This window comes from Entelurus aequoreus, linkage group LG08, assembly GCF_033978785.1.
Source record: "Entelurus aequoreus isolate RoL-2023_Sb linkage group LG08, RoL_Eaeq_v1.1, whole genome shotgun sequence".
In the NCBI taxonomy this organism is placed as follows: Eukaryota; Metazoa; Chordata; class Actinopteri; order Syngnathiformes; family Syngnathidae; genus Entelurus; species Entelurus aequoreus.
Genome location: NC_084738.1, coordinates 59,361,149 through 59,387,478, shown reverse-complemented (window position 1 = coordinate 59,387,478; position 26,330 = coordinate 59,361,149). Strand labels below are relative to the sequence as shown.

The 26,330-nt window shown below is 38.5% G+C and overlaps 1 protein-coding gene across 10 annotated transcripts in view; it reads right to left on the bottom strand.

Annotated features, from left to right (window-relative positions):
- Nucleotides 1-26,330, bottom strand: part of fcho2 (FCH and mu domain containing endocytic adaptor 2) — a 157,966-nt gene that overhangs the window by 114,764 nt on the left and 16,872 nt on the right. For all 10 annotated transcript variants that reach the window (XM_062056937.1, XM_062056939.1, XM_062056940.1 and 7 more), the window contains exon 2: nucleotides 7,692-7,783. In XM_062056937.1, coding sequence (XP_061912921.1) covers nucleotides 7,692-7,783 — 92 coding nt within the window. The remainder of the gene's footprint in view (nucleotides 1-7,691; nucleotides 7,784-26,330) is intronic.

Below are 26,330 nucleotides of genomic sequence, written 5' to 3'. Positions count from 1 at the left end.
TTACTGGAGCCATGACTAGGTCAATAATTCATAACAACATTAAGGTCAAGTTGTTTTTTACGTTTTATGCATTTTTTGTCAATTAAAAAAAAAATTCTTATGATAAAAACACAAAATATGCAATATTTTCAGTTTAAAAAAAAATCCCACACAAATTATTCGATAAACAAAAGTACTCATACTCATATAAAAGTGTTAAAAAATAAGCCGCACTTTTTTTTTTTTACTTCACGCCTCTAGATCAACCAGTAATTAAATTGTCCTTTTTTTTTTAGGTTTTTTGTTCAATTTATGCTATTTTTTTAAAAAGATAACCTGTTTTATTGTTATTGCAATATGCAATATTTCCTCCTAAAATGTTTTAAAGTGGAATATTTGATGTGAAGTAACCGGAGCCATGACTAGGTCAATAATTCATAACAACATTCAGATCAATTTTATTTAGGTTTAATGCCTTTTTTGTCAATGAAAACCTTGTTTTCTTATGGTAAAAACACAAAATATGCAATATTTTCAGTTTTTTAAAAATCCCACAAATATTATTGGATTTCCAAAAGGGCCACACGCATATATAAAAAGTGTTAAAAAATTTGTTACACTTTGGTTTTTTGTTTTTTTACTTTCAACTTTAGATCTATCTACCAGTAATTCAATTTTTTTTTTTTTTATGTTTTTTGTTCGATTTATGCCTAATTTTTTTAAAGAAAATTATTTTATTGTTATGCAAACACTCAAAAATATGCAATATTTCCTCCTAAAAATGTTTTAAAGTGGAATATTTGATGTGAATTAACTGTAGCAAAGACTAGGTCAATAATTCACAACAACATTGATTTTGATTCATTATTATATTTTGGGCAATGACAGTTTTAAGGAAAAGAATAGTCTGAATGGCAACTTTGTGTCAGAGTCAACATTGCACATTTTTCTTGTGACATTTCACCGGTTTGCGCTATTAATTAACTATGTTTTTTGTTTTTAAATGTTATTTTTAGAATGTGCCATTAAAAAGCTTGCTGCCGGCCACATTGGACACCATGATATAGAGGAGTGTGTTTCATTGTGCTTATGACAACTGAAAGTATTTTATCTACTCTCTTTGATTTTAATTTGACTCATAATAGTTTCATCGGGTGATTTTGTTTCATTTTTTAATTTGAATTGTGATTATTTTATTTTTAATTTGCCTTCTTGTAATTTTCTGTAAAGCACTTCAATTATTTGTGTATGAATTGTGCTCTATAAATAAACTTGCTTTGCCTTTATAAAGTCTTTGCAGCCTTTCAGGACAGCAAAGATGCACTGTACAGTGACTTTTCCCCCACTAGAGGGAGCCCTATTCAAACTATTCATCGCCATGCAATTTTGTATGCATTCAAAAATGGTATACCACACCTTTGTTTTTAACATGAATCCATTAATCAAATATTTTTAGTGAAAGTACAGCGCACATGTAAAATGTTCATATTTATTTTGTATTATTTCAGTCTTACTCTGAAATGGAAAAATATTTGTTGTGCTGAAAATTCCACACTCAACACTATTATGATGATAACATGACAAACATGTTTTGCAAAATTATGAAAAATCCAAAACTAAGAATTCACATGTATATACAGAATCCAAGCCAAAAAGGGGGAAGGTTGTGTAACTTGACGTCATTGTTACTGTGGTGTATCATATTGGCGTTTGTTCACGACAATGTGCCCTCTTTTTTTCTTTGACCAAAGTGTATCATTTCGTTCATTTGTTTTTTTCCAGCCAATACAGTATATTTACAACACAAGTACAACATCCACATTTACACCTTCTTCTTGTATTAAATTCACAAAAATATATATTATTTTGGTACTAATGAGCCCGAAAAGGAGTGGGAAGAAGAAAGACTTGTACATTTCTACCAAATGCCAATTTCAACATGGGTCGCCAACCACTCGATAAGACATACACTCAAAAATATTATTTTTGGAAACAATAGTTTTTAGAACAGTAACTCAGAATAAGAAGAATAACTGAAAATTTAAACCAATAGGGGTGCAAAAAATTATTTTTCTTCCCAATTTTTAAATGGATTCATAATTTTCCAAAATCGGTTTAAAACAGATTTTTTTTGTTTGTTTTTTAAGAATTAATTTAAAAAAACAATTTTTTCAAGACCATCTCTATGCAACCAGAAGAACCTGTTTTGTGAAATTGTGTTATATGTAAATATAAACGGAATACAATGATTTGCTAATCATTTTCAACCCATATTCAGTTGAATATGCTACAAAGACAACATATTTGATGTTCAAACTGATAAACATTTTTTTTTTTGCAAATAATCATTAACTTTAGAATTTGATGCCAGCAACACGTGACAAAGAAGTTTGGAAAGGTGGCAATAAATACTGATAAAGTTGAGGAATGCTCATCAAACACTTATTTGGAACATCCCACAGGTGAACAGGCAAATTGGGAACAGGTGGGTGCCATGATTGGGTATAAAAGTAGATTCCATGAAATGCTCAGTCATTCACAAACAAGGATGGGGCGAGGGTCACCACTTTGTCAACAAATGCGTGAGCAAATTGTTGAACAGTTTAAAAAAAACATTTCTCAACCAGCTATTGCAAGGAATTTAGGGATTTCACCATCTACGGTCCGTAATATCATCAAAGGGTTCAGAGAATCTGGAGAAATCACTGCACGTAAGCAGCTAAGCCCGTGACCTTCAATCCCTCAGGCTGTACTGCATCAACAGGCGACATCAGTGTGTAAAGGATATCACCACATGGGCTCAGGAACACTTCAGAAACCCACTGTCCGTAACTACAGTTGGTCGCTACATCTGTAAGTGCAAGTTAAAACTCTCCTATGCAAGGCGAAAACCGTTTATCAACAACACCCAGAAACGCCGTCGGCTTCGCTGGGCCTGAGCTCCTCTAAGATGGACTGATACAAAGTGGAAAAGTGTTCTGTGGTCTGACGAGTCCACATTTCAAATTGTTTTTGGAAACTGTGGACGTCGTGTCCTCCAGACCAAAGAGGAAAAGAACCATCCGGATTGTTATAGGCGCAAAGTTGAAAAGGCAGCATCTGTGATGGTATGGGGGTGTATTAGTGCCCAAGACATGGGTAACTTACACATCTGTGAAGGCGCCATTAGTGCTGAAAGGTACATACAGGTTTTGGAGCAACATATGTTGCCATCCAAGCAACGTTACCATGGACGCCCCAGCTTATTTCAGCAAGACAATGCCAAGCCACGTGTTACATCAACGTGGCTTCATAGTAAAAGAGTGCGGGTACTAGACTGGCCTGCCTGTAGTCCAGACCTGTCTCCCATTGAAAATGTGTGCCGCATTATGAAGCCTAAAATACCACAACGGAGACCCCCGGACTGTTGAACAACTTAAGCTGTACATCAAGCAAGAATGGGAAAGAATTCCACCTGAGAAGCTTAAAAAATGTGTCTCCTCAGTTCCCAAACATTTACTGAGAGTTGTTAAAAGGAAAGGCCATGTAACACAGTGGTGAACATGCCCTTTCCCAACTACTTTGGCAAGTGTTGCAGCCATGAAATTGTAAGTTAATTATTATTTGCAAAAAATAAATAAAGTCTATGAGTTTGAACATCAAATATCTTGTCTTTGTAGTGCATTCAATTGAATATGGGTTGAAAAGGATTTAATAATAATAATAATAATAATAATACCTGGGATTTATATAGCGCTTTTCTAAGCACCCAAAGTCGCTTTACATGTTAAAAACCCATCATTCATTCACACCTGGTGGTGGTAAACTACTTTCGTAGCCACAGATGCCCTTGTATTCCGTTTATATTTACATCTAACACAATTTCCCAACTCATATGGAAACAGGGTTTGTAATTTACATTGGATATGCCATAGACAGGCTACTCAGGGGCGAGCTACGGGTCGATCGCGGAGGGTGTGTCAGTAGATCGCCAGCCAGGCATTAAAAAAAATAGACCTAAAAATTTTCGATCATCAATCTTCACCAAGACGTCACTTTCGCCACTTGATTGACATTCTCGGCACCCGAGGGTCTTGTGAGATGACGCTGGCTGCTGCCAGATCATTATTAAGAAAAAAAAAGACTCGCAGGAAGGCGATAAACACTTTTTATTTCAACAAACTCTCGCGCCGTACCTGTCGTCAAAACTCTAAAGACCGACGGCACAGTTCCTGTCTATACAATAAAAGTGCTGCTTCATCCTGCCTGCGCTAACAAAATAAGAGTCTCATACAGCTGGCGTGCACAAGCTAGCAAGCTATGGAGTTTGCCACTAATGTATTTCTTGTAAAGTGTACAAAAACGAATATGGAAGCTGGACAAATAAGTTGCCAAAAACTAACAACTTTCATGTGGTATTAGACAGAAAGCAGGACTTATGTTCTCCTCCGTTTGAAAATGAGGACGTTATCAGCACTACTGTCTGATTCCAATCAGGTAATACACCAACTTATATTCTTGTCTTCATGAAAGAAAGGAATCTATATGTGTTTGACATGCTTGTATTATCATTAAACACCTTTAACTTGTTAACAAAAACGGCTTTTTAATACATAAATAAATATAAATTATATATATGAATGAGGTAGATCCCCTCGACTCGGTCAATTGAAAAGTAGCTCGCCTGCAGAAAAAGTGTGCGCACTCCTGGGCTACTATTAGCATTAGCGATTGTACATGGCGAGTTCAACACCTCCAAATTTTGCAATAAAAACAACTAAGATGAAGGTTACAATAAAGCAGCTGCTGTGTAATAAGCACAACACTTAACAGTATAACACTTTGTAGGGCATAACATAACAGATTTAGCTTCCTCGAAAAAAGCTACTTCCGAGTTAGACAACATACCATAGATAGCCTGTACAGTACTGCCATCTAATGTCTTGGAAGTGCGTCTGCATTGTGTTTAAAAAAAACAGGATATAACAACTGGACACTACAGTTATCATAATCAGCTCATTTTTAAATGTTACATACTTTTTTTTTTATATAAAACAATTACCTTATGTTAACATCGAAAATTAGTAGCGTCAAGTACCAGTATCGAGTCCCATGTACCAGGAATTTGTACCGTATCGGTTAAAATGTGACTGGTACCCATCCGCAACGATAGGCTTGCTGCATAGTATGTAAAGGGGCATTTGATTTGTTCACCCTAACACAAACACAGCACAGTACGGGTAATCTTGCCTCATTGGAGCATTTTTTTATATCAGGTATCAAAGCTATTTTTTTGTTGGTGTGAAGTCATTGTTCCTCACATTAGCCAGATATTTATTGTGCACCTGCTAAAAAAAATATTTTACAGGTATGCTAATGTGGCAAATCCAATCTGTGTTGCGTCTTTTTGGATTAAAGTTACAAAGAACATTACAGAACAATGGAGGTTGATTTGTGTCTTTATTATAAAAGTTGTTTTTTTTAAACTGATTTTATGTTACTGAATTTTTTGCGTTCGATTTTTGTCAACTGAATTTTTTTACGGCAAATTATGCTGAACATTTAATTGAAAAAAAATTGTTAGCAAAATTAAGTGTTTTAAAATTCAGTGTATAAATATTCAGTGTTGAAAGATTACTCCCTGTAATTTAAGACTGAAGCAATCGATCCTGTCTCAGAACCAGCTAATGAGGAGTCAAGTTTGTAGTCACGTGACACGGGTCTTGCAAAACAACATAAAAAAGGGCGACCTTGGCATAATACAACACAATTAACCTTTTTAATGCGGCCCGCTGGATATTTTCAAACTATAGAAATGATTCCAGTGGTTAGAATCTGCACTTTTGAGTGACATACGGGTTACTACGGTAACCATAGGAAGCCCTGCTCCATGCAGACGAGGCACAGGGTAGTGTGGGCGGGGCAGCAACAAGCCTGAGACCTCGCAGTGTCATTTCTTGTTAATCACTTAGCAATAATGCTACATGATGCTTAGTGTTTTACACAAGCTGGATCTGTTTATTACTCAGCTTCTAAAACATGTAGCTCATCCTCCGTATACTCAGGCTCAAAAAATAAGGTTCTGGATCATCATTTGTCCCAAAGTAGCATTTGCTGTCTCTCATGAAGTCTGCCATGATTAGTAGTGTTGTTGTTGTGGGAAATAGCGAACATTGTGATACGTCTGTTAAATTAATGTGCTGCCATATGCCTAAAATGAGCAAAATACACTACCGTTCAAAAGTTTGGGGTCACATTGAAATGTCCTTATTTTTGAAGGAAAAGCACTGTACTTTTCAATGAAGATAACTTTAAACTAGTCTTGACTTTAAAGAAATACACTCTATACATTGCTAATGTGGTAAATGACTATTCTAGCTGCAAATGTCTGGTTTTTGGTGCAATATCTACATAGATGTATAGAGGCCCATTTCCAGAAACTATCACTCCAGTGTTCTAATGGTACAATGTGTTTGCTCATTGGCTCAGAAGGCTAATTGATGATTAGAAAACCCTTGTGCAATCATGTTCACACATCTGAAAACAGTTTTGCTCGTTACAGAAGCTACAAAACTGACCTTCCTTTGAGCAGATTGAGTTTCTGGAGCATCACATTTGTGGGGTCAATTAAACACTCAAAATGGCCAGAAAAAGAAAACTTTCATCTGAAACTCGACAGTCTATTCTTGTTCTTAGAAATGAAGGCTATTCCACAAAATTGTTTGGGTGATCCCAAACTTTTGAACGGTAGTGTATGTAAATATTATGTTATTATGAATGTGTCGGTTACTACATTACTTGCATACTTACAGCGTGTGTATAAAACATTGATGGAGGTTTAAGGATGTTTTTTAGAGTGACTCTCATTAACTCCTTGTAAGCTGACTTTTGCTATCCTTTATTTACGAGTTAGAATGCATAAGAACAAAAACATATCTGTTCTTGTCTTACATAAGGATTGTGAATGATAGACCAAAATCCCCCAAAAAGTGCAGTTGCACTATAGAAATGATTCCAATGGTTAGAATCTGCAGTTTTGAGTGACATACGGGTTACTACGGTAACCATAGGAAGCCCTGCTCCATGCAGACTTGACACGGGGTAGTGTGGGCGGGGTAGCAACAAGCCTGAGACCTCGCAAAGTCGAAAAGTTTGACACTGAATTTTTCAGCACTGAATTATTATTTTTTTACACTGATTCTATTACAATTAATTTAAAAACTTTTTTTTTTTTTTTTTTTTTACACACCAAATTTTTTTTACACTGAATCTTTAAATATTAATTTTTCCAACAATTTTTTTTTCAATGAAATTGTTGGCATAATTTGATGCGAAAAAAAATTAAGTTTACAAAAATTACGAACGCAAAATATTCAGTTACACAAACTCAGTGTAAAAAAAAAAAAGCTTTCGTAATAAAGACACAAGTTAACCTCCATAAAGAACTCCTATTTGATTATTTGACACTGGATCGGAGGCGCTACCTGAGACCAAAACAAGACTCTGTGAAAACTGGTTTTGCCTGTCACTCATGCACACGATTATCATCTTCACTCATGAGAACACGTCAGTATTCATTTTGTACATAATCAATTTGACATCTGCTTCTTACATGACACTAACTAGCATTCCCGTTCTCACCGTTGTCTTTGTTTTTCACCAGTTTGACAGAAAGCCGCTCCAAAATCCAAAACATTGGGCACTCCCTAATTAGTGTTAAATGTCAGTCTTACCTTTCCCTGATGAAGTCCGTCAGCTCCTTGGAGGAGATCTGTCCATGCTTCATGTTGTGGTACAGCACGTCGAAGCCATTATTTTTTTCGCCCTGTCAGGGAAAGAGAGAACAAAATCATAAGGTGAGCTATGGGGGGGGGGAAGAAAAAAAAAATCCCAGTACCGCTGATAATTTCTCACGCAGCAGCACCCTTGTGGCCCGCATGGCTTCCAGTTGCCACTGAAGCAGCCGCTGGTCCACCATGCCCATCTTGGCCATGTTTATAAGACGAGTGCGGAAAATATTTGTAGCTTTTCTGTGGCGGAAAAAGACGCCTTTCGACGCGGTCGTCAGTGAGTGTGTGCTGATCGACGGTGTCAGGTTGAGGTTTTAAAAAATGCAAGCCTACCTGTGAATAATTCAATATGTTGACCCTTTTCTGTAGCTAAGTTGACACAATTAGTATTACGAGTACAGCTCTTGTATTGGATTTTAAAATGTACTGCATGTGGATTAATGATATTAGATATGCTCCAGCTCAGTGTTTTTCAACCTTTTTTGAGCCAAGGCGCATTTTTTTCATTGAAAAAACTCAGAGGCACACCACCAGCAGAAATCATTAAAAAATGAAACTCAGTAGACAATAAAAAGTCATTGTCGCAATTGTTGGATATGAATTTAAACCATAACCAAGCATGCATCAATATAGCTCGTCTCAAAGTAGGTGTACTGTCACCACCTGTCACATCACGACGTGACTTATTTGGAGTTTTTTGCCGTTTTCCCGTGCGTAGTGTTTTAGTTCTTGTCTTGCGCTCCTATTTTGGTGGCTTTTCCTCACTGCAAAAACGGAATTCTAAGTAAGATTAAATATCTCAAATAAGGGTGATATTTGCTTATTTTCTGTCTGATAAGATAATTCTTCTCACTAAGCAGATTTTATGTTAGAGTGTTTTACTTGTTTTAAGGGTTTTGGTCCTAAATGATCTCAGTAAGATACTACAGCTTGTTGCTGAGATTTGATGACCTATATTGAGTAAAACATGCTTGAAACTAGAATATCAACTGTTGCAAAACTGTGTCATCAACACTCACAAGTATAAAACTACTTTTTTTAAATAATAATTTCTTACTTCAAGCATGAAAAAAAAAATCATGATGCCGAGCGCATATCAGTATGTTAAGATAATGGCACTAGCATTTACTTAATTTAATAATATTTTTCAACATATTGAGCAAAAAGGTCTCATTTGTTTTTCTACCAAGAAAAGTGCACTTGTTATTAGTGAGAATATACTTTTTTTAAGGTATTTTTGGGTTCATTGAGGTTAGCTAATTTTACTTGTTTTGGAAAGTCTTGACAAGCCGAATTTTCTTGTTCGATTGGCAGATAATTTTGCTTAGGTCAAATAAAATACCCCTAATTTTTGTATTTTTTTTTTCTTGTTTTTGAACACTGACTTTTTGCAGTGCTGTTTTGTCGGTATTTTCCTGTTGCAGTTTCATGTCTTCCTTTGAGCGATATTCCCCGCATCTACTTTGTTTTAGCAATCAAGAATATTTCAGTTGTTTTTATCCTTCTTTGTGGGGACATTGTTGATTGTCATGTCATGTTCGGATGTACATTGTGGACGCCGTCTCTGCTCCACAGTAAGTCTTTGCTGTCGTCCAGCATTCTGTTTTTGTTTACTTTGTAGCCAGTTCAGTTTTAGTTTCGTTCTGCATAGCCACCCCTAAGCTTTAATGCCTTTTCTTAGGGGCACTTACCTTTTGTTTATTTTTGGTTTAACCTTTAGATACCTTTTTACCTGCACACTGCCTCCCGCTGTCGTCTGCATATTATGATCACGACAAACCATCGTCGTCTCACACGACGTGTTCCCGACATCTACAAAGCAATTTGCTACCGGCTGTCACCTACTGATATGGAAGAGTATTACACTGTTACTCTGCCGAGATCTAGACAGCACCGACACTCCACAACGGCACATTATTTGCGGATTATAATTACTGGTTTGCAAAAAATATTTTTAACCCAAATAGGTGAAACTACATAATCTCCCCTGGCACACCAGACTGTATCTCACGGCACACTAGTGTGCCGCAGCACAGTGGTTGAAAAACACTGCTCTAGCTAATACACTTTTAAAGGGGAACTGCAATTTTGGGGTAATCCTTATGTGAGACCAGAACCAGTACTTTTTTATGCATTTTAACTCGTAAATAAATGCTACCAAAAGTCAGCTAACACCCATAAAGCCCTAAAAAAAATCCCTTTACATGTTGTGACATGAATATTCACCAAGCATTAGCGATATTGTTATTATACGCCAGACTACATTTAGCAGCTATATTGACATATTGAGCCGGTGAGCTGCTGCATCGCCTCTGAGTTGGTGAAAGTTAATTCTAGATTAAAAACCATGCCTCTCACCCGGATAGGAGAAGGTCGCGGCCATAAACCGAGAAGTTGGTCAACTTTGACATCCAACTTAGGCGACAAAGACACGAAAAGACACTCGTTTGCGGCACTTTATTTTCTTGAACCTTTGTGAGGATTATGATTTATTCTTCATTTTACCAGGAAAATAGGAACATTCCATTAGTCGGCAACCCAGTGAGAGCAGACATTGTACAGTAAGTGATTGTGTAAATATGTTCATAGTTTGTATCACTTAGCAATAATGCTACATGATGCTTAGTGTTTTACTCAAGCTGGATCTGTTTATTACTCAGACTAAAACTTGTAGCTCATTTTCCATATTTTCAGGCTCAAAAAAATAAGGCTCTGGATCATCATTTGTCCCAAAGTAGTCTTTGTTGTCTCTCATGAAGTCTGCCATGATTAGTAGTGTTGTTGTTGTAGGAAATAGCAAACATTGTGATACGTCTGTGAAATTAATGCGCTGCTGTATGCTTAAAATTAGCAAAATATGTAAATATTATGTTATTATGAGTGTGTCGGTTACTACATTACTTACATACTTACAGCGTGTATATAATATATAGACAACTCGTTGCCAAGTACCACGCATTTTTGCTTGATGTTTTCCAACCAAACTTGCTCAAATTTGACAACAGGTGTGCCCTTTCAGTACTCTGAAAAGGTATGTAGAGAATTTGGCGATTCGGCTCAACACCCTAAAGTTACAGTCCGTGTTTTATAAAAGGGGAACTGTACTTATTTTAAAATGTTTGCTTATCATTCACAATCCTAATAAGACAAGAACACATTTTTCTTTTTTATGCATTCTAATTCGTAAATAAATGCTAGCAGGAGTCAGCTAACAACGGAGATAATGAGAATCGCTCCAGTCTATAAAGCGCTCTAAAAAAACGTTATCAATGCTTTATATACATGCTGTAAGTATATATGTAATGTACTAACATTCATAATAACATGTAATATTTACATATTTTGCTCATTTTAAGTATACAGCGGCGTATTCATTTCATAGACGCATCACAGCGTTTGCTTTTACTTTCAACAACAACACTACTACTAATCATGGCAGACACTGGAGAGACGACAAAGGCTACTTTGGGACAAATGATGATCCAGAACATTATATTTTTCAGCCTGTATATAGAGAGCCTGAGCTACAAGTTTTAGAAGCTGAGTGATAAACAGATCCAAGTTTAGTGAAACACTAAGCATCATGTAACAGTATTGCTAAGTGCCAAACAAGATATACATACTATAAACAAAATAAAACAATCACTTACTGAACAATGTCCGCTCTCACTAAGATGCTGACTGATGATATCTTCCCGTTTAGATGAAGAATTAATCATAATCTTCACGCAAGTTTAAAAAAAAAAGAGAGCTGCAAACGATGCCGCATCTCTGGTCAAACTTGACCAACTTCTCAGTTTATGGCCACATTTTTCTAATATCCAGGTGAGAGGCATAATTTCTAATCTAGAATTAACTTTCACCAACTCAGAGGCAATGTCGCAGCATAAGATAGTTAGCCCTCTGCGATCACGGCGCCGCTAAAAGTAGTCCCTTAACGTTATGAATTATAATAACAATATCGCTAATACTTGGTTAATATTCAGGTCACGAGATTTGTAAATGGAGTGTTGTTGGCAGTTTTTGGATGTTTTTGGGGGGGGGGGCTTTATGGGCGGAATAGTTTAGTTACTCCATTGTAAGCTGACTTACTTAAAGGCCTACTGAAATTATTTTTATTTATTTAAACGGGGATAGCAGATCCATTCTATGTGTCATACTTGATCATTTCGCGATATTGCCATATTTTTGCTGAAAGGATTTAGTATAGAACAACGACGATAAAGTTCGCAACTTTTGGTCTCTGATAAAAAAAAGCCTTGCCCCTACCGGAAGTAGCGTGACGACACCGGAGAAAGGACTGCTCATATTTTCCTATTGTTTACCCCAGCAGCGAGAGAGATTCGGACCGAGAGAGATTCGGACCGAGAAAGCGACGATTACCCCATTAATTTGAGCCAGGATGAAAGATTCGTGGATGAGGAACGTTAGAGTGAAGGACTATAATGCAGTGCAAGACATATCTTTCTTCGCTCTGACCGTAACTTAGGTACAAGCTGGCTCATTGGATTCCACACGCTCTCCTTTTTCTATTGTGGATCACGGATTTGTATTTTAAACCACCTCGGATACTATATCCTCTTGAAAATGAGAGTCGAGAACGCAAAATGGACATCAAGAGAGTCGAGAACGCAAAATGGACATCAAGAGAGTCGAGAACGCAAAATGGACATTCACAGTGACTTTTATCTCCACGACAATACATCGGCGAAGCTCTTTAGCTACAGAGCTAACGTGATAGCATCAGGCTCAAATGCAGATAAAAACAAAATAAATAAATCCCTGACTGGAAGGATAGACAGAAGATCAACAATACTATTAAACCATGGACATGTAAATACACGGTGAATGCTTTCCAGACTGGCGAAGGTTAACAATGCTGTTGCTAACGACGCCATTGAAGCTAACTTAGCAACTGGACCTCACAGAGCTATGCTAAAAACATTAGCTATCCACCTACGCCAGCCAGCCCTCATCTGCTCATCAACACCCGTGCTCACCTGCGTTCCAGCGATCGACGGTGCGACGAAGGACTTCACCCGATCACATATGCGGTCGGCGAGACGGAGGAAGTTAAGGTGAGTTCGGCGGCTAGCGCGTCTGCTATCCATCTCTGTCCTCCTGGCTGTGTTGCTGTAGTCCGCCGCTAATACACCGATCCCACCTACAACTTTCTTCTTTGCAGTCTCCATTGTTCATTAAACAAATTGCAAAAGATTCACCAACACAGATGTCCAGAAAACTGTGGAATTTTGAAATGAAAACAGAGCTTTTTTGTATTGTATTTAATGGGGTACCAATACTTCCGTATCAACCGTTGACGTCACGCGCATAAGTCATCATATCTAGACGTTTTCAACCGGAAGTGTGGCGGGAAATTTAAAATTGCACTTTATAAGTTAACCCGACCGTATTGGCATGTGTTGCAATGTTGATATATAAACTATCAGACTGCGTGGTTGGTAGTAGTGGGTTTCAGTAGGCCTTTAAGTTAGAAAGCATAAAAAAGAAAAACATTTGTTTTAATGTCTTACCTAAGCAACATTTTTAAAAAGTGCCGTCCTCCTTTTTATAAAACAAGTTGAGCTGTGAGAGAAATTTCAAGTGAATCCGTATGAGTGTCAACCTGTTACGTCTTTGATGCATAGCTGCGATTGTCGTGTTCCCTCCAACGCAGGAAACAAGCAGGAGCGGCGTACAGGTAAGATTAAGCTTTCTTTAATAAATTAAACGCAGGACAAAAAATACAAAACTGCGGACGCTAGCAAGCGTGGAGCTAAACAAAACCAAAATGTCACCAAGGGTGAAAAACGGGGAATGCTAGTGTGTACAAAGATCACTAGAGCGAGGAGAAAAACTGGGAGAACGTAACTGTTGCCTATAGCACACATTGACCCAGCAACTAATGCTGGGTGACAGGAAACTATAAAGGGGACTGATTAACCAAAACACCTGGTGGGAACACTAATTGCAAAACTAAGACAGGTGAGGAGAATCAGTGCCCGTGGAAACCAACAGAAAACAGGGAAAGAGGGTGCACCCAGGAAACACACTAAAACAGAAAAACTACCAAACCCAAATCATGCCATGTCCCAGGTGACGGATCATGACCATACTTGCCAACCCTCCCGATTTTCCCGGGAGACTCCCGAATTTCAGTGCCCCTCCAGAAAATCTCCCGGGGCAACCATTCTCCCGATTTCCACCCGGTTATCAATTTTGGGGGCGTGCCTTAAAGGGACTGCCTTTAACGTCTTCTACAACCTGTCGTCAGGTCTGCTTTTCCTACATACAAACAGTGTGCCGGCCCAGTGGCATAATATAAGCGGCTTTTACACTCACAAAGACACCCACAAGTGAATGCAACGCATACTTGATCAACAGCCATGCAGGCCACACAGAGGGTGGCCGTATAAACAACTTTAACACTGCAGTGTTTCCCACACATTCATTTATTTGTGGCGGCCCGCCACGAAAGAATTACGTCCACCACAAATAGATTTTTTATTTTTGGTTCTGTCCAGCTTCTCAGGCAAATCATATAGTTGATGTAGATGCCCATATAGGCTGTTCAGATTTACTTTACAAAAGAGAAGTGTAGGATACTTCTCTTGTTGCCTTATTTGTATTTGACCACTACTGTTTTCTGTTTATTTGTTACTGACTGTGGCAGGACACCTCTGCCTCTGTTTCACTTTATGTTGCTGGTAAATAATATGGTTGTAGTAATAGGCTAAAGTTAAATTATTTAGTATGCACTAATTAAAGGGGCAGAGCTTTAAGAGACATTTTAGCTTTTATATTTTATAAGACATATTTTTTGTAAGAACCACAATTAATAAATATATTTCAGTGAATAACTTATTGTTCAAATCTGTATATAAATATGTACATAAAGTGTTGTAATTATATTGTAAAATGGATGGATGGATGGACGTTTAAAACAAAACTGTTATTATTAATTAGTAAGTATACATTTTTTGAGCCTTTTTAGAGAAAATCAAATCATTGTAGTAAATTATGCAAATTACTCGATGATGTCATGGTGACCACGCCCATAGCCCCACCCCCACCGCCACAGGTATCTTGGCAGTTTATGGGAAACACTGCACTGTTACTAATATGCGCCACACTGTGAACCCATACCAAACAAGAATGACAAGCACATTTCGGGAGAACATCCGCACCGTAACACAACATAACAAATACCCAGAATACCTTGCAGCACTAACTGTTCCAGGACTCAACAATATACTACCACCAAACCCCGCCCCCCCAACCCCCCCACCCCATCTCCCGAATTCGGAGGTCTCAAGGTTGGCAAGTATGATCATCAAACAACCTTTGTTTTTGTTTTTTTTAATAACACCACCACCGTGTGGCGTATTTGTCAAATAATAGCACAGGCAACACAATAAGAGTGCGTGTTTTGAACAAATTTCACTCTTTTGTGTGCCGTGGTTCCAGAGTACAAGAGCTAGGCTAAAGACTCAGGATCCAATGTCTGCAGTGCGACTTGAACCTTGTTGCAGATACTGCATAGTAGTGCTTTCCTGGTTCCTTGTTGCACACACTGCAGTGCAAAGTAGTGGCTTCCTTGTTCCTGTCCTCTACACAGTCAGCACTTTTGACACAAACGATGGAGGTCAGAAGGTTTGGTTCACTGTGAGGCTCAGAGCTAGCCTCGCATCTCACTTTGACTCTAGTGTGGGAAACTGGTTGAGCGGTTTTCCCCTGCCTGCAGCAAAGAGAATGACAAGGAAGCACTCATTACAGGTTTCCAAAAAAAGAAAGATGAGACCAAAGTGACGACGAACGTCATGCGAGTGATGTGAAAAGCACAAAGTGCCTGGACGTGATGAAAGCCAGCGACAACAGGAAGAACGCTCACGTGAAAGAGAACTATCTCTGTCGCTCAACCTGACACTTTTACAGGAAAGGTTATTAATATTTGCCTATGCTGTCCCTGTTTTGAATAAATATACTCGAAACTTGAAAGGCACGATGTGAATGAACACGCCAGACACACGAAAACAAACACAGGAAAGATTTCTGGGTGGTTCCGAGACGCCGAGTCTTACCAAGCAGCCATGAGAACACAACTATGGACTGAAACATCTCAAGCGAGGAACACAATGCTTGTCTTCCTTTGGTGACTCACTGGTTGAAGACATTTTGTGCAGGATCACGGAGTTACATTCCAAAAAGTCAGTGGTCCACTCCGGACACTACGTTTACTTTAGTTACACTATAGCTAAAAGTAGGAGAAGTCCCATTAACACTGCAATCGTGGAAATAGTCTGAACATACCATACCCAACGGAACGAGGCTTCTTAGGCCTATTTTTATTCAATAAATGTTGTTGTTTATCTCATTTGTGACGTTAATGAAGGAATTAAAGGCCCAATTTTCTATTTTTTCCCCAATCAAGAGGTCCCACACTGCAAAAACTGAAATCTAAGTAAGATGAAATATCTCAAATAAGGTTGATATTTGCTTATTTTCTGTCTGATAAAATAATTCTTCTCACTAAGCAGATTTTATGTTCGAGTGTTTTACTTATTTTAAAGGCCTACTGAAATGATTTTTTTTTATTTAAACGGGGATAGCAGATCCATTCTATGTGTCATACTTGATCATTTCGCGATATTACCATATTTTTGCTGAAAGGATTTAGTAGAGAACGACGACGATAAAGGTCGCAACTTTTGGTCGCTGATTAAAAAAAGCCTTGCCTATACCGGAAGTAGCGTGACGTCACCAGAGGAAGGACTCCTCACATTTATCCATTGTTTACACCGGCAGCGAGAGCGATTCGGACCGAGAAAGCGACGATTACCCCATTAATTTGAGCCAGGATGAAAGATTCGTGGATGAGGAAAGTGAGAGTGAAGGACTAGAGTGCAGTGCAGGACGTATCTTTTTTCGCTCTGACCGTAACTTAGGTACAAGGGTTCATTGGATTTCACACTCTCTCCTTTTTCTATTGTGGATCACGGATTTGTATTTTAAACCACCTCGGATACTATATCCTCTTGAAAATGAGAGTCGAGAACGCGAAATGGACATTCGCAGTGACTTTTATCTCCACGACAATACATCGGCGAAGCACTTTAGCTACTGAGCTAACGTGATAGCATCAGGCTCAAATGCAGATAGAAACAAAATAAATAAATCCCTGACTGGAAGGATAGACAGAAGATCAACAATACTATTAAACCATGGACATGTAAATACACGGTTAATAATTCCCAGCTTGGCAAAGCTTAACAATGCTGTTGCTAACGACGCCATTGAAGCTAACTTAGCAACGGGACCTCACAGAGCTATGATAAAAACATTAGCGCTCCACCTACGCCAGCCCTCATCTGCTCATCAACACCCGTGCTCACCTGCGTTCCAGCGATCGACGGAAGGACGAAGGACTTCACCCGATCATCCGTGCAGTCGGCGGCTAGCGTCGGCTAGCGCGTCTGCTATCCAAGTCAAAGTCCTCCTGGTTGTGTTGCTACAGCCAGCCGCTAATACACCGATCCCACCTACAGCTTTCTTCTTTGCAGTCTTCATTGTTCATTAAACAAATTGCAAAAGATTCACCAAAACAGATGTCCAGAATACTGTGGAATTTTGAGATGAAGAGCTTTTTTGTATTGGATTCAATGGGGTACCAATACTTCCGGTTCAACGATTGACGTCACGCGCATATGTCATCATATATAGACGTTTTCAACCGGAAGTTTAGCGGGAAATTTAAAATTGCACTTTATAAGTTAACCCGGCCGTATTGGCATGTGTTGCAATGTTAAGATTTCATCATTGATATATAAACTATCAGACTGCGTGGTCGGCAGTAGTGGGTTTCAGTAGGCCTTTAAGTGTTTTGGTCCTAAATTATCTCAGTAAGATATTACAGCTTGTTGCTGAGATTTGATGACCTATATTGAGTAAAACATGCTTGAAAGTAGAATATCAACTGTTGCAAAGCTGTGTCATCAACACTCACAAGTATAAAACTACATTTTTAAAGTAATAATTTCTTACTTCAAGCATGAAAAAAAAAATCATGACTTTGACACAATTGTGTCTCATAACTAAAACAGATGACAGCCAAATGGACTTTGCTGTTTTATTTTCAATGAAACAATAGAAAATACGTACTCATATAGTAGTACAGTTGGCACAGTACAGTAAACTGACAGTTAATATTTAAACATTTAACATGTGAAATTTCAAACTAGTTTGAACAGAAATAGTTCATGCACATTCAGATGAATTCTTCAAAATTACAAGAAAAAATTTTGGGGCCGGGGGCCGGGCTGTATATATGCGCACTAATTGACTGAAAGAGCACGCACTTGGCGCGATGATGTCATGTTGTCGATGGGAAAATGCATTTTTACACAATATGATTTGCCTGAGCGGCTAGGAGACCCCGAGAGTAACAAGCGGTTGCCTTGTTGCCTTTCCATTATGAAAAATAAACTAGTTTTTAGTATAAGTTTGCTGGTTTCAAGAAATGTAATGCCGAGCGCATATCATTATATCAAGATAATGGCACTAGCATTTACTTAATTTAAGAATATTTTTCAACATATTGAGCAAAAAGGTCTCTTTTTTTTCTACCAAGAAAAGTGCACTTGTTATTAGTGAGAATATACTTATTTTAAGGTATTTTTGGATTCATTGAAGTTAACTAATTTTACTTGTTTTGGAAAGTCTTGACAAGCCAAATGTTCTTGTTCTATTGGCAGATAATTTTGCTTAGTTCAAATAAAATACCCCTAATTTTTGTAATTTTTTTTCTTGTTTTTGAACACTGACTTTTTGCAGTGCACCATAGAGTATTGAAAGTGTGTTGTCCAAAATGTAGTCTCAATGCTGAAATTTAGACCGTTTTTAGTAGGGGTGAACAAGAAAATGATTAGCACTGCAATTCTTATACATCCAGATTCTAAATTGAGTCATCATTTTTAAATATCTATTTTATTTTAAATAATTGTATTCAGGTTTTTTTAAATATAAGAACCGTTTTTTAAAAAAAAAGAAGTTTTTAACACTTTTCTAACCTCAAACCTAAGTTGATTATAACTATTATACCAAATCATACACTGCAAAAATCGTGAATTGTGTTGAATCGAAAATCTATTCTGAATCACCGCATCAATCTGATCGAATCGTTAAATGCCCAAAGATTCACACCCCTAGTTTTTAGTAAGCCCTACTGCGTGTAGCTTCAATGCTAATAAGCTATGTTTATCTCCGACAGTGTGTGTCTTTAAGACAGGCTAGTGTGTACTTTATCCACACTGTAATGTAATGTAACACTGTAACTCTGCACTTGTCCTACACAATACATGTCATATATTACGTAAAACAACATAACATTTAGGTGCACACAAACGTTAGCAAAACTAGCGTAGCTATGTTAGCTACATGCTAACATTACACTCACTTTTAAACGGGGACGCGCCCGTTAGCATTAGGAGTGCCCAAGCCATTATTGATATGCTGATATTGGAACAATATCAGCAAAAAACAAGTATCGGATGATATTGGCAAGTATCTAAAAATAGGCGGTCCTGCAGCGTGTTTACTTGTGCAAAGCTGGACTGGCAGATAACATTTAAATGTCCTCCAATTAGCACACTAGGTTGGTCTTTTCCTCTATTTTAGTCAAGTCAATTAAAAAAGGCAAACATGCTAGGAGCTAGCAGCTACACAACAGCTAAGCACACAAACTAGACATAAGTGTCCATAATTGAACAATACTGCAATCTAAATCAGCGCAATTGTCAATGATCATACACTGAACAAAAATATAAATGCAACAATTTTGTTTTTGCTCCCATTTTTCATGAGTTGAACTCAAAGATCAAAAACGTTTACTATACACACAAAAGACCTATTCCTCTCAAATATACAATAACAAGATCTGATAGCTCAGTACAGCTCTTTTTATTACCTATTCTGTGTTATATGTGTTTTATGTTGAACGATTGCACCAAGAAAAAATTCCGAGTTTGTGAACCCGTTCTCAAACAATGGCAATAAAAACTATTCTGATTCTGATTCTGAAATATTGTTCACAAATCCGTTTAAATCTGTGTTAGTGAGCATTTCTTCTTTGCCAAGATCATCCATCCCACCTCACAGAGCTGTTGCCCATGAATTGAAAGTTAATTTATCTACCAGAAGCCGTTTCCAAAGGCGTTTCAGACAATTTGGCAGTACATCCAACCGGCGTCACAACCGCAGACCATTTGTAACCACACCAGCCCAGGACTTCCACATCCTTCCACACCCAGCTGCTGCAACAATTGGTTTGCATATTCGAAGAATTTCTGCACAAACTGTGAGAAACCGTCTCAGGAAAGCTCATCTGAATGCTCGTCATCCTCATCGGGGTCTGGACCTGACTGCAGTTTGTCGTCGTAACTGACTTGAGTGGGCAAGTGCTCACATTTGATGGCGTCTGGCACATTGGAGAGGTGTTCCTTTCACGGATGAATCCCGATATTCACTGCTCAGAGCAGGTGGCAGACAGCGTGTGTGGCGTTGTATGGGAGAGCGGTTTGCTGATGTCAACGTTGTGAATGGAGTGGCGTTATGGTATGGTCAGGCGTATGTTATGGACAACGAACGCAAGAGCATTCAATTGATGGCATTTTGACTGCACAGAGATACCATGACAAGACCCTGAGGCCCATTGTTGTGCCTTCACCCGAGACCATCACCTGATGTTGCATCGTGACAATGCACGGCCCCATGTTGCAAGGACCTGTACACAATTCCAAGAAGCTGAAAACACCCTAGTTCTTGCATGGCCAGCATACTCGCTGGGCATGTCACACATTGAGCATGTTTGGGAGGCTGTGGATCGGCGTATGCGACGGCGTGTTCCACTTCCTGCCAATATCCAAGAACTTGGCGCAGCCATTGAAGAGGAGCGGACCAACATTCCACAGGCCAACAACTTGGTCAACTCTATGCAAAGGAGATGTTTTTCACTGTGTGAGGCAATTGGTGGTCACATCAGATACTGAGTGCTTTTCTGACATACACAGTCTCCAAAGCAGAAGGGTGTTAGAAAGTATCCAGTAACAAACGTGTCCGCATTATTCAACTTACTGCGTCGTGGTCTTAATTATTCTGACTAAAAAAAATATTTCACCACACTGACTTGATCCAACCTTTTAGAGCAGTGTTTTTCAACCTTTTTGGAGCCAAGGCACATTTTTGTTCATTGAAAAAAATGCAGAGGCACACCACCAGCAGAAAACATAAAAAATGTAAACTCTGTAGTTGATATTGACAGTAAAAAGTCATTGTTGCAATTGTTGGATATGAATTTAAACCATAACCATCCATACACCACTATAGCTCTTGTCCAAAGTAAGTGTCACGACCTGTCACATCACGCCGTGACTTATTTGGAGTTTTTTGGTGTTTTCCTTTGTGTAGTGTCTTGCGCTCCTATTTTGGTGGCTTTTCCTGTTTTGTTGGTATTTTCCTGTAGCAGTTTCAATATCTTCCTTTGAGCGCCATTCCCCGCACCTGCTTTGTTTTAGCAATCAAGACTATTTCAGTAGTGTGGACGCTATCCTTCTTTGTGTGGAAATTGTTGATTGCCATGTCATGTACGGATGTACTTTGTGGACACCATCTGCTCCACACGCTGTAAGTCTTTGCTGTCGTCCAGTATTCTGTTTTTGTTTACTTTGTAGCCAGTTCAGTTTTAGTTTTATTTTCCATAGCCATCCCTAAGCTTCCATTCCTTTTTTGTTTATTTTTGGTTTAAGCATTAGATACAACGTTTACAAAGCAATTAGCTACCTGCTTCCACCTACTGATATGGAAGAGTATTACACGGTTACTCTGCCGAGCTCTAGACAGCACCGACACTTGCAGATTACAATTACTGGTTGGCATAAAATATTTTTAACCCAAATAGGTGAAATTACATAATCTCCCACGGCACACCAGACTGTATCTCACGGCACACATGTGCCGCAGCACAGTGGTTGAAAAACACTGTTTTAGAACACTGTAGTCTACCAAAAATAAATATGTGCTGTGATTTGTGCTAATTTATCAGTATCGGCCAATACTGTTCAATTACAATAAAGGTTTTGACTCTAAAATCAAGGTTCCAATATCGGTATTGTATTGAAAAAGTGTCAGGACTAGGGCTGAGCAATAAACGATATCAATATATATTGCGATATCAATAAAAAAAAAATGTGTTCGATAAAACATTTGATTCTCTATTTTATTCTTTGTGGGAAAAAAAATTTAAGTTTCAAAGCAAGGTGGTTGCCAAAACAAAGGCACTCGCTCTCTGGTAACCGAGCAAGACAGGAAGTGATCACTGATCAGTGGGAGTGACACGCTAATGGCTAATCAGATAACAGTATCAAGAAGCTTTTATATTTAGGTAGACATATCACAGATTACATTACCAAACATCTTTCACAACCAAACCATGATCGAAAAAATCCACAGTTTGTGTTATTACTGCATGAAACTGTTGTCTAAACATAGTGTAGCTCTTCCTCTGACTGCAAGTGCTCCTACAGCAGGAATACAAATTCCGTATTCCTACAAAATCTGGCAAAACAACAACGCAATGCAAGTATTTTTTTTATTGTTAATAAAAGCATGTTTATGTCTGTTCTGTGTTGAGCTGTTTAAAAAAAGTATATGTTTAAAAAACATTTAATTTATACAAACTAATTGTCCAGTCATGTTATTAAAAACATGAAAATTATCCGTCTAGGGTACACTTATTAATGGTGAAAAATTATATCTATCTGCGAATTAACAATCTGTGATTAATCGCGAGTAAATATTTTTATCTTTTGACAGCCCTAAACTAAAAAAATAAAATATATATATCCATCCTTTATATATATATATATATATATATATATATATATATATATATATATATATATATATATATATATATATATATATATATATATTAGGGCTGCAACTAACGATTAATTTGATAATCGATTAATCTGTCGATTATTACTTTGATTAATCGATTAATAATCGGATAAAAGAGACAAACTACATTTCCATCCTTTCCAGTATTTTATTGAAAAAAAAACAGCATACTGGCACCATACTTATTTTGATTATTGTTTCTCTGCTGTTTGTACATGTTGCAGTTTATAAATAAAGGTTTATTTTTAAAAAATTAAAAAAAATATATTTTTTTTTAAAAGCCTCTGCGCATGCGCGCAGCATAGATCCAACGAATCGATGACTAAATTAATCGGCAACTATTTTTATAATCGATTTTAATCGATTAGTTGTTGCAACCCTAATATATACACACATATATATATATATATATATATATATATATATATATATATATATATATATATATAGTGTGTATATATATACATATATATATATATATATATATATATATACATATATACACACACACACACTATATACACTACCGTTCAAAAGTTTGGGGTCACCCAAACAATTTTGTGGAATAGCCTTCATCTCTAAGAACAAGAACAGACTGTCGCGTTTCAGATGAAAGTTCTCTTTTTCTGGCCATTTTGAGCGTTTAATTGACCCCACAAATGTGATGCTCCAGAAACTCAATCTGCTCAAAGGAAGGTCAGTTTTGTAGCTTCTGTAACGAGCTAAACTGTTTTCAGATGTGTGAACATGATTGCACAAGGGTTTTCTAATCATCAATTAGCCTTCTGAGCCAATGAGCAAACACATTGTACCATTAGAACACTGGAGTGATAGTTGCTGGAAATGGGCCTCTAAACACCTATGTAGATATTGCACCAAAAACCAGACATTTGTAGCTAGAATAGTCATTTATCACATTAGCAATGTATAGAGTGTACTTCTTTAAAGTTAAGACTAGTTTAAAGTTATCTTCATTGAAAAATAAGGACATTTTAATGTGACCCCAAACTTTTGAACGGTAGTGTATATATATATATATATATATATATAGACACACACACACACATATACAAACATATATATATACACCAGGGGTGTCAAAGTCAAATGGACGGAGGGCCAAATAAAAAATTTAGCTACAAGCCGAGGGCCGGACTGTTCGAATGTTCATTGAAAAATTTTTAAATGACGCATATAGTCTAGTGAACCTAATTGAACCTACTGAAAACCTAACAAATATATTCCAATATGATCAGATAAATAAAGCAATATTTTCTTATGGCTCTGTCAGTAATCTTTAATTTTCAACAGACACAAAAGACAAATTTCCTTTATATAAAAATCCCCATAACATGAACATTAAATGAAAGAAACCGGTATTCAAGGCACCATCAGTAGCCTATATTTTCTATTTTAGCAAAAGTGGGCTAAATTTACTTCAAAGAAAAAAACAATAATAGCAATTTTCTATCATCCACTCAACTGAAATATTTTTAGCGGTATAGCTCGGTTGGTAGAGCGGCCGTGCCAGCAACTTGAGGGTTGCAGGTTCGATCCCCGCTTCCGCCATCCTAGTCACTGCCGTTGTGTCCTTGGGCAAGACACTTTACCCACCTGCTCCCAGTGCCACCCACACTGGTTTGAATGTAACTTAGATATTGGGTTTCACTATGTAAAGCGCTTTGAGTCACTTGAGAAAAAGCGCTATATAAATGTAATTCACTTCACTTCACTTCACTTCACTAAAATATAATTAAATTGAAATACAATAAAATAAAGTGCAAAAATCTATAAATCAAAAACAACACTTTGTTTAAGGAGAAGTAACATGCAGTGAAAACAAATATTAAACTTTAACTTTTAAACTTGAATTGAGTAAAAACTCTAAATATGTGATTGCACAGTAATGTTCACATTAAACCCCCCTCCTCCCTCCGTGGGAGGGAGGCGAGTTGGGTGCCCGAAACCCCCCGCTGGTTTCGGCCCGCCCCTTGGCGCGCGTGGCACGGCGGGCTCCGCGACCCGACGGCTGGCCCTCGTGGCTTGACGGCGGGCGCGTCCCAACGGGCCGCGCGTAGGGGTCAAACGCAGAAGTCTCAGGGCCTCGTGGTGAGGGGGTGGCCTGCGGGTTTCGGCCCGCTTGACCCCCCCGCTCCGCTTGGCGCGCGCGGCACATGACGGGTTCCGCCACCGACGCTCGGGCTGCAGCCCGACGGTGGTGCGGGCCCGGCGGTGACGCGCGGTTTGGGGAAACAAAGCAGAAGTCTCAGGGCCTCGGGGCCGGGTTTCGGCCCGCCCCCTTGGCGCGCGTGGCACGGCGGGCTCCGCGACTGACGGCCGGGCTGCAGCCCTTCGGCCGGCAGGCGCGTCCCGGCGGGCCGCTCGCCCCCTTTCGGAACCTTGGACCGGCATCCGCTTGGTGCGTGTAAAAGATCTGCGGTCTGCGGGCCGGTTCTAATAATAAATCAAGATCATCCCAAGGGCCGTAAAAAACCTTCTCGCGGGCCGGATATGGCCCGCGGGCCTTGACTCTGACATATGTGATATACACACACATAAATACACATGTAAACACACACACACACATATATATACATACATATATATATACACACACACACACGCACACACATATACATACATACATACGTACTGTATGTATTATGTCCACAATGAAGGAAGATTTTCCTTTATTATGTCACAAAAAGTCGCAACTTTAAAGGCGAGCGTTTTGAAGTGGAGCAAAAAAGTGAGAGAGAGGAGAGATTTTCCTCACGTTGGTGTTCATGAACAGGCTCTTGGCACACATATTAATACTCGGCCTTAATTAAAAAGTCAATTTTGCATAATTATGCATAGAAGACCTTTAGTATAGAAAAGGTGAAGAGTGAGGTAAAGTCCAGAACAGCCGAGCTGCAAGATCACATAAATATCTTTTGGGCATAAGAGCCAAGGAATGCAGCATTTTTAATATTGTGGCGTGAAGGAAATTGACTTTTTACGGTGTGGCGGACAGTAGACTTGCCATCACTTATTGTCCTGCACTGCAAGGAGAAAAACAAGCCAAATACTCAATTTTAAATGTTCAGTTGGAGACATTCAAACGCAGCAATACCAGACCTAAAGCGGCGGTCGACTGCATGCACCCACCACACCCAGGTGCAGAATGTATCATCGGCACGCTAATTGGCTTTTTATTTGCTCGTTTCATGTCCAGCAGCCAGTTAGTGAACAGAGACGCGAGTGGGTGTGCAGGTGAAGAGCAGCGGGAATAGACAAATGACTGCGCTCTCTCGGCGAGGCGGAACCCGTCTAGACGAGCAACCTGGCGTTGGCTCGTGCAGTGACATCCGACCGTCGGCTCATGTGACCAGGGAGAGACAGGTTTGTGGTGTAAACAACCTATGTTTAAGAGATGCTGTCACTACAAACACACAAATGCAATCAATCTATGTGAGCGCTGTTCAACTCGGAGCCTGCCGAGTGAGATCTAACCCGTCAACGACATCCCACCAATGTTACAATTCAGTTCCGAACTCAAGTGAGTCGTTTTTTAACCCTTGCGGATCCCCCAAATGTTCCAGGTTATAGGTCATAAAAGTCTTAAAAATTAGTCAGATATATATTTTT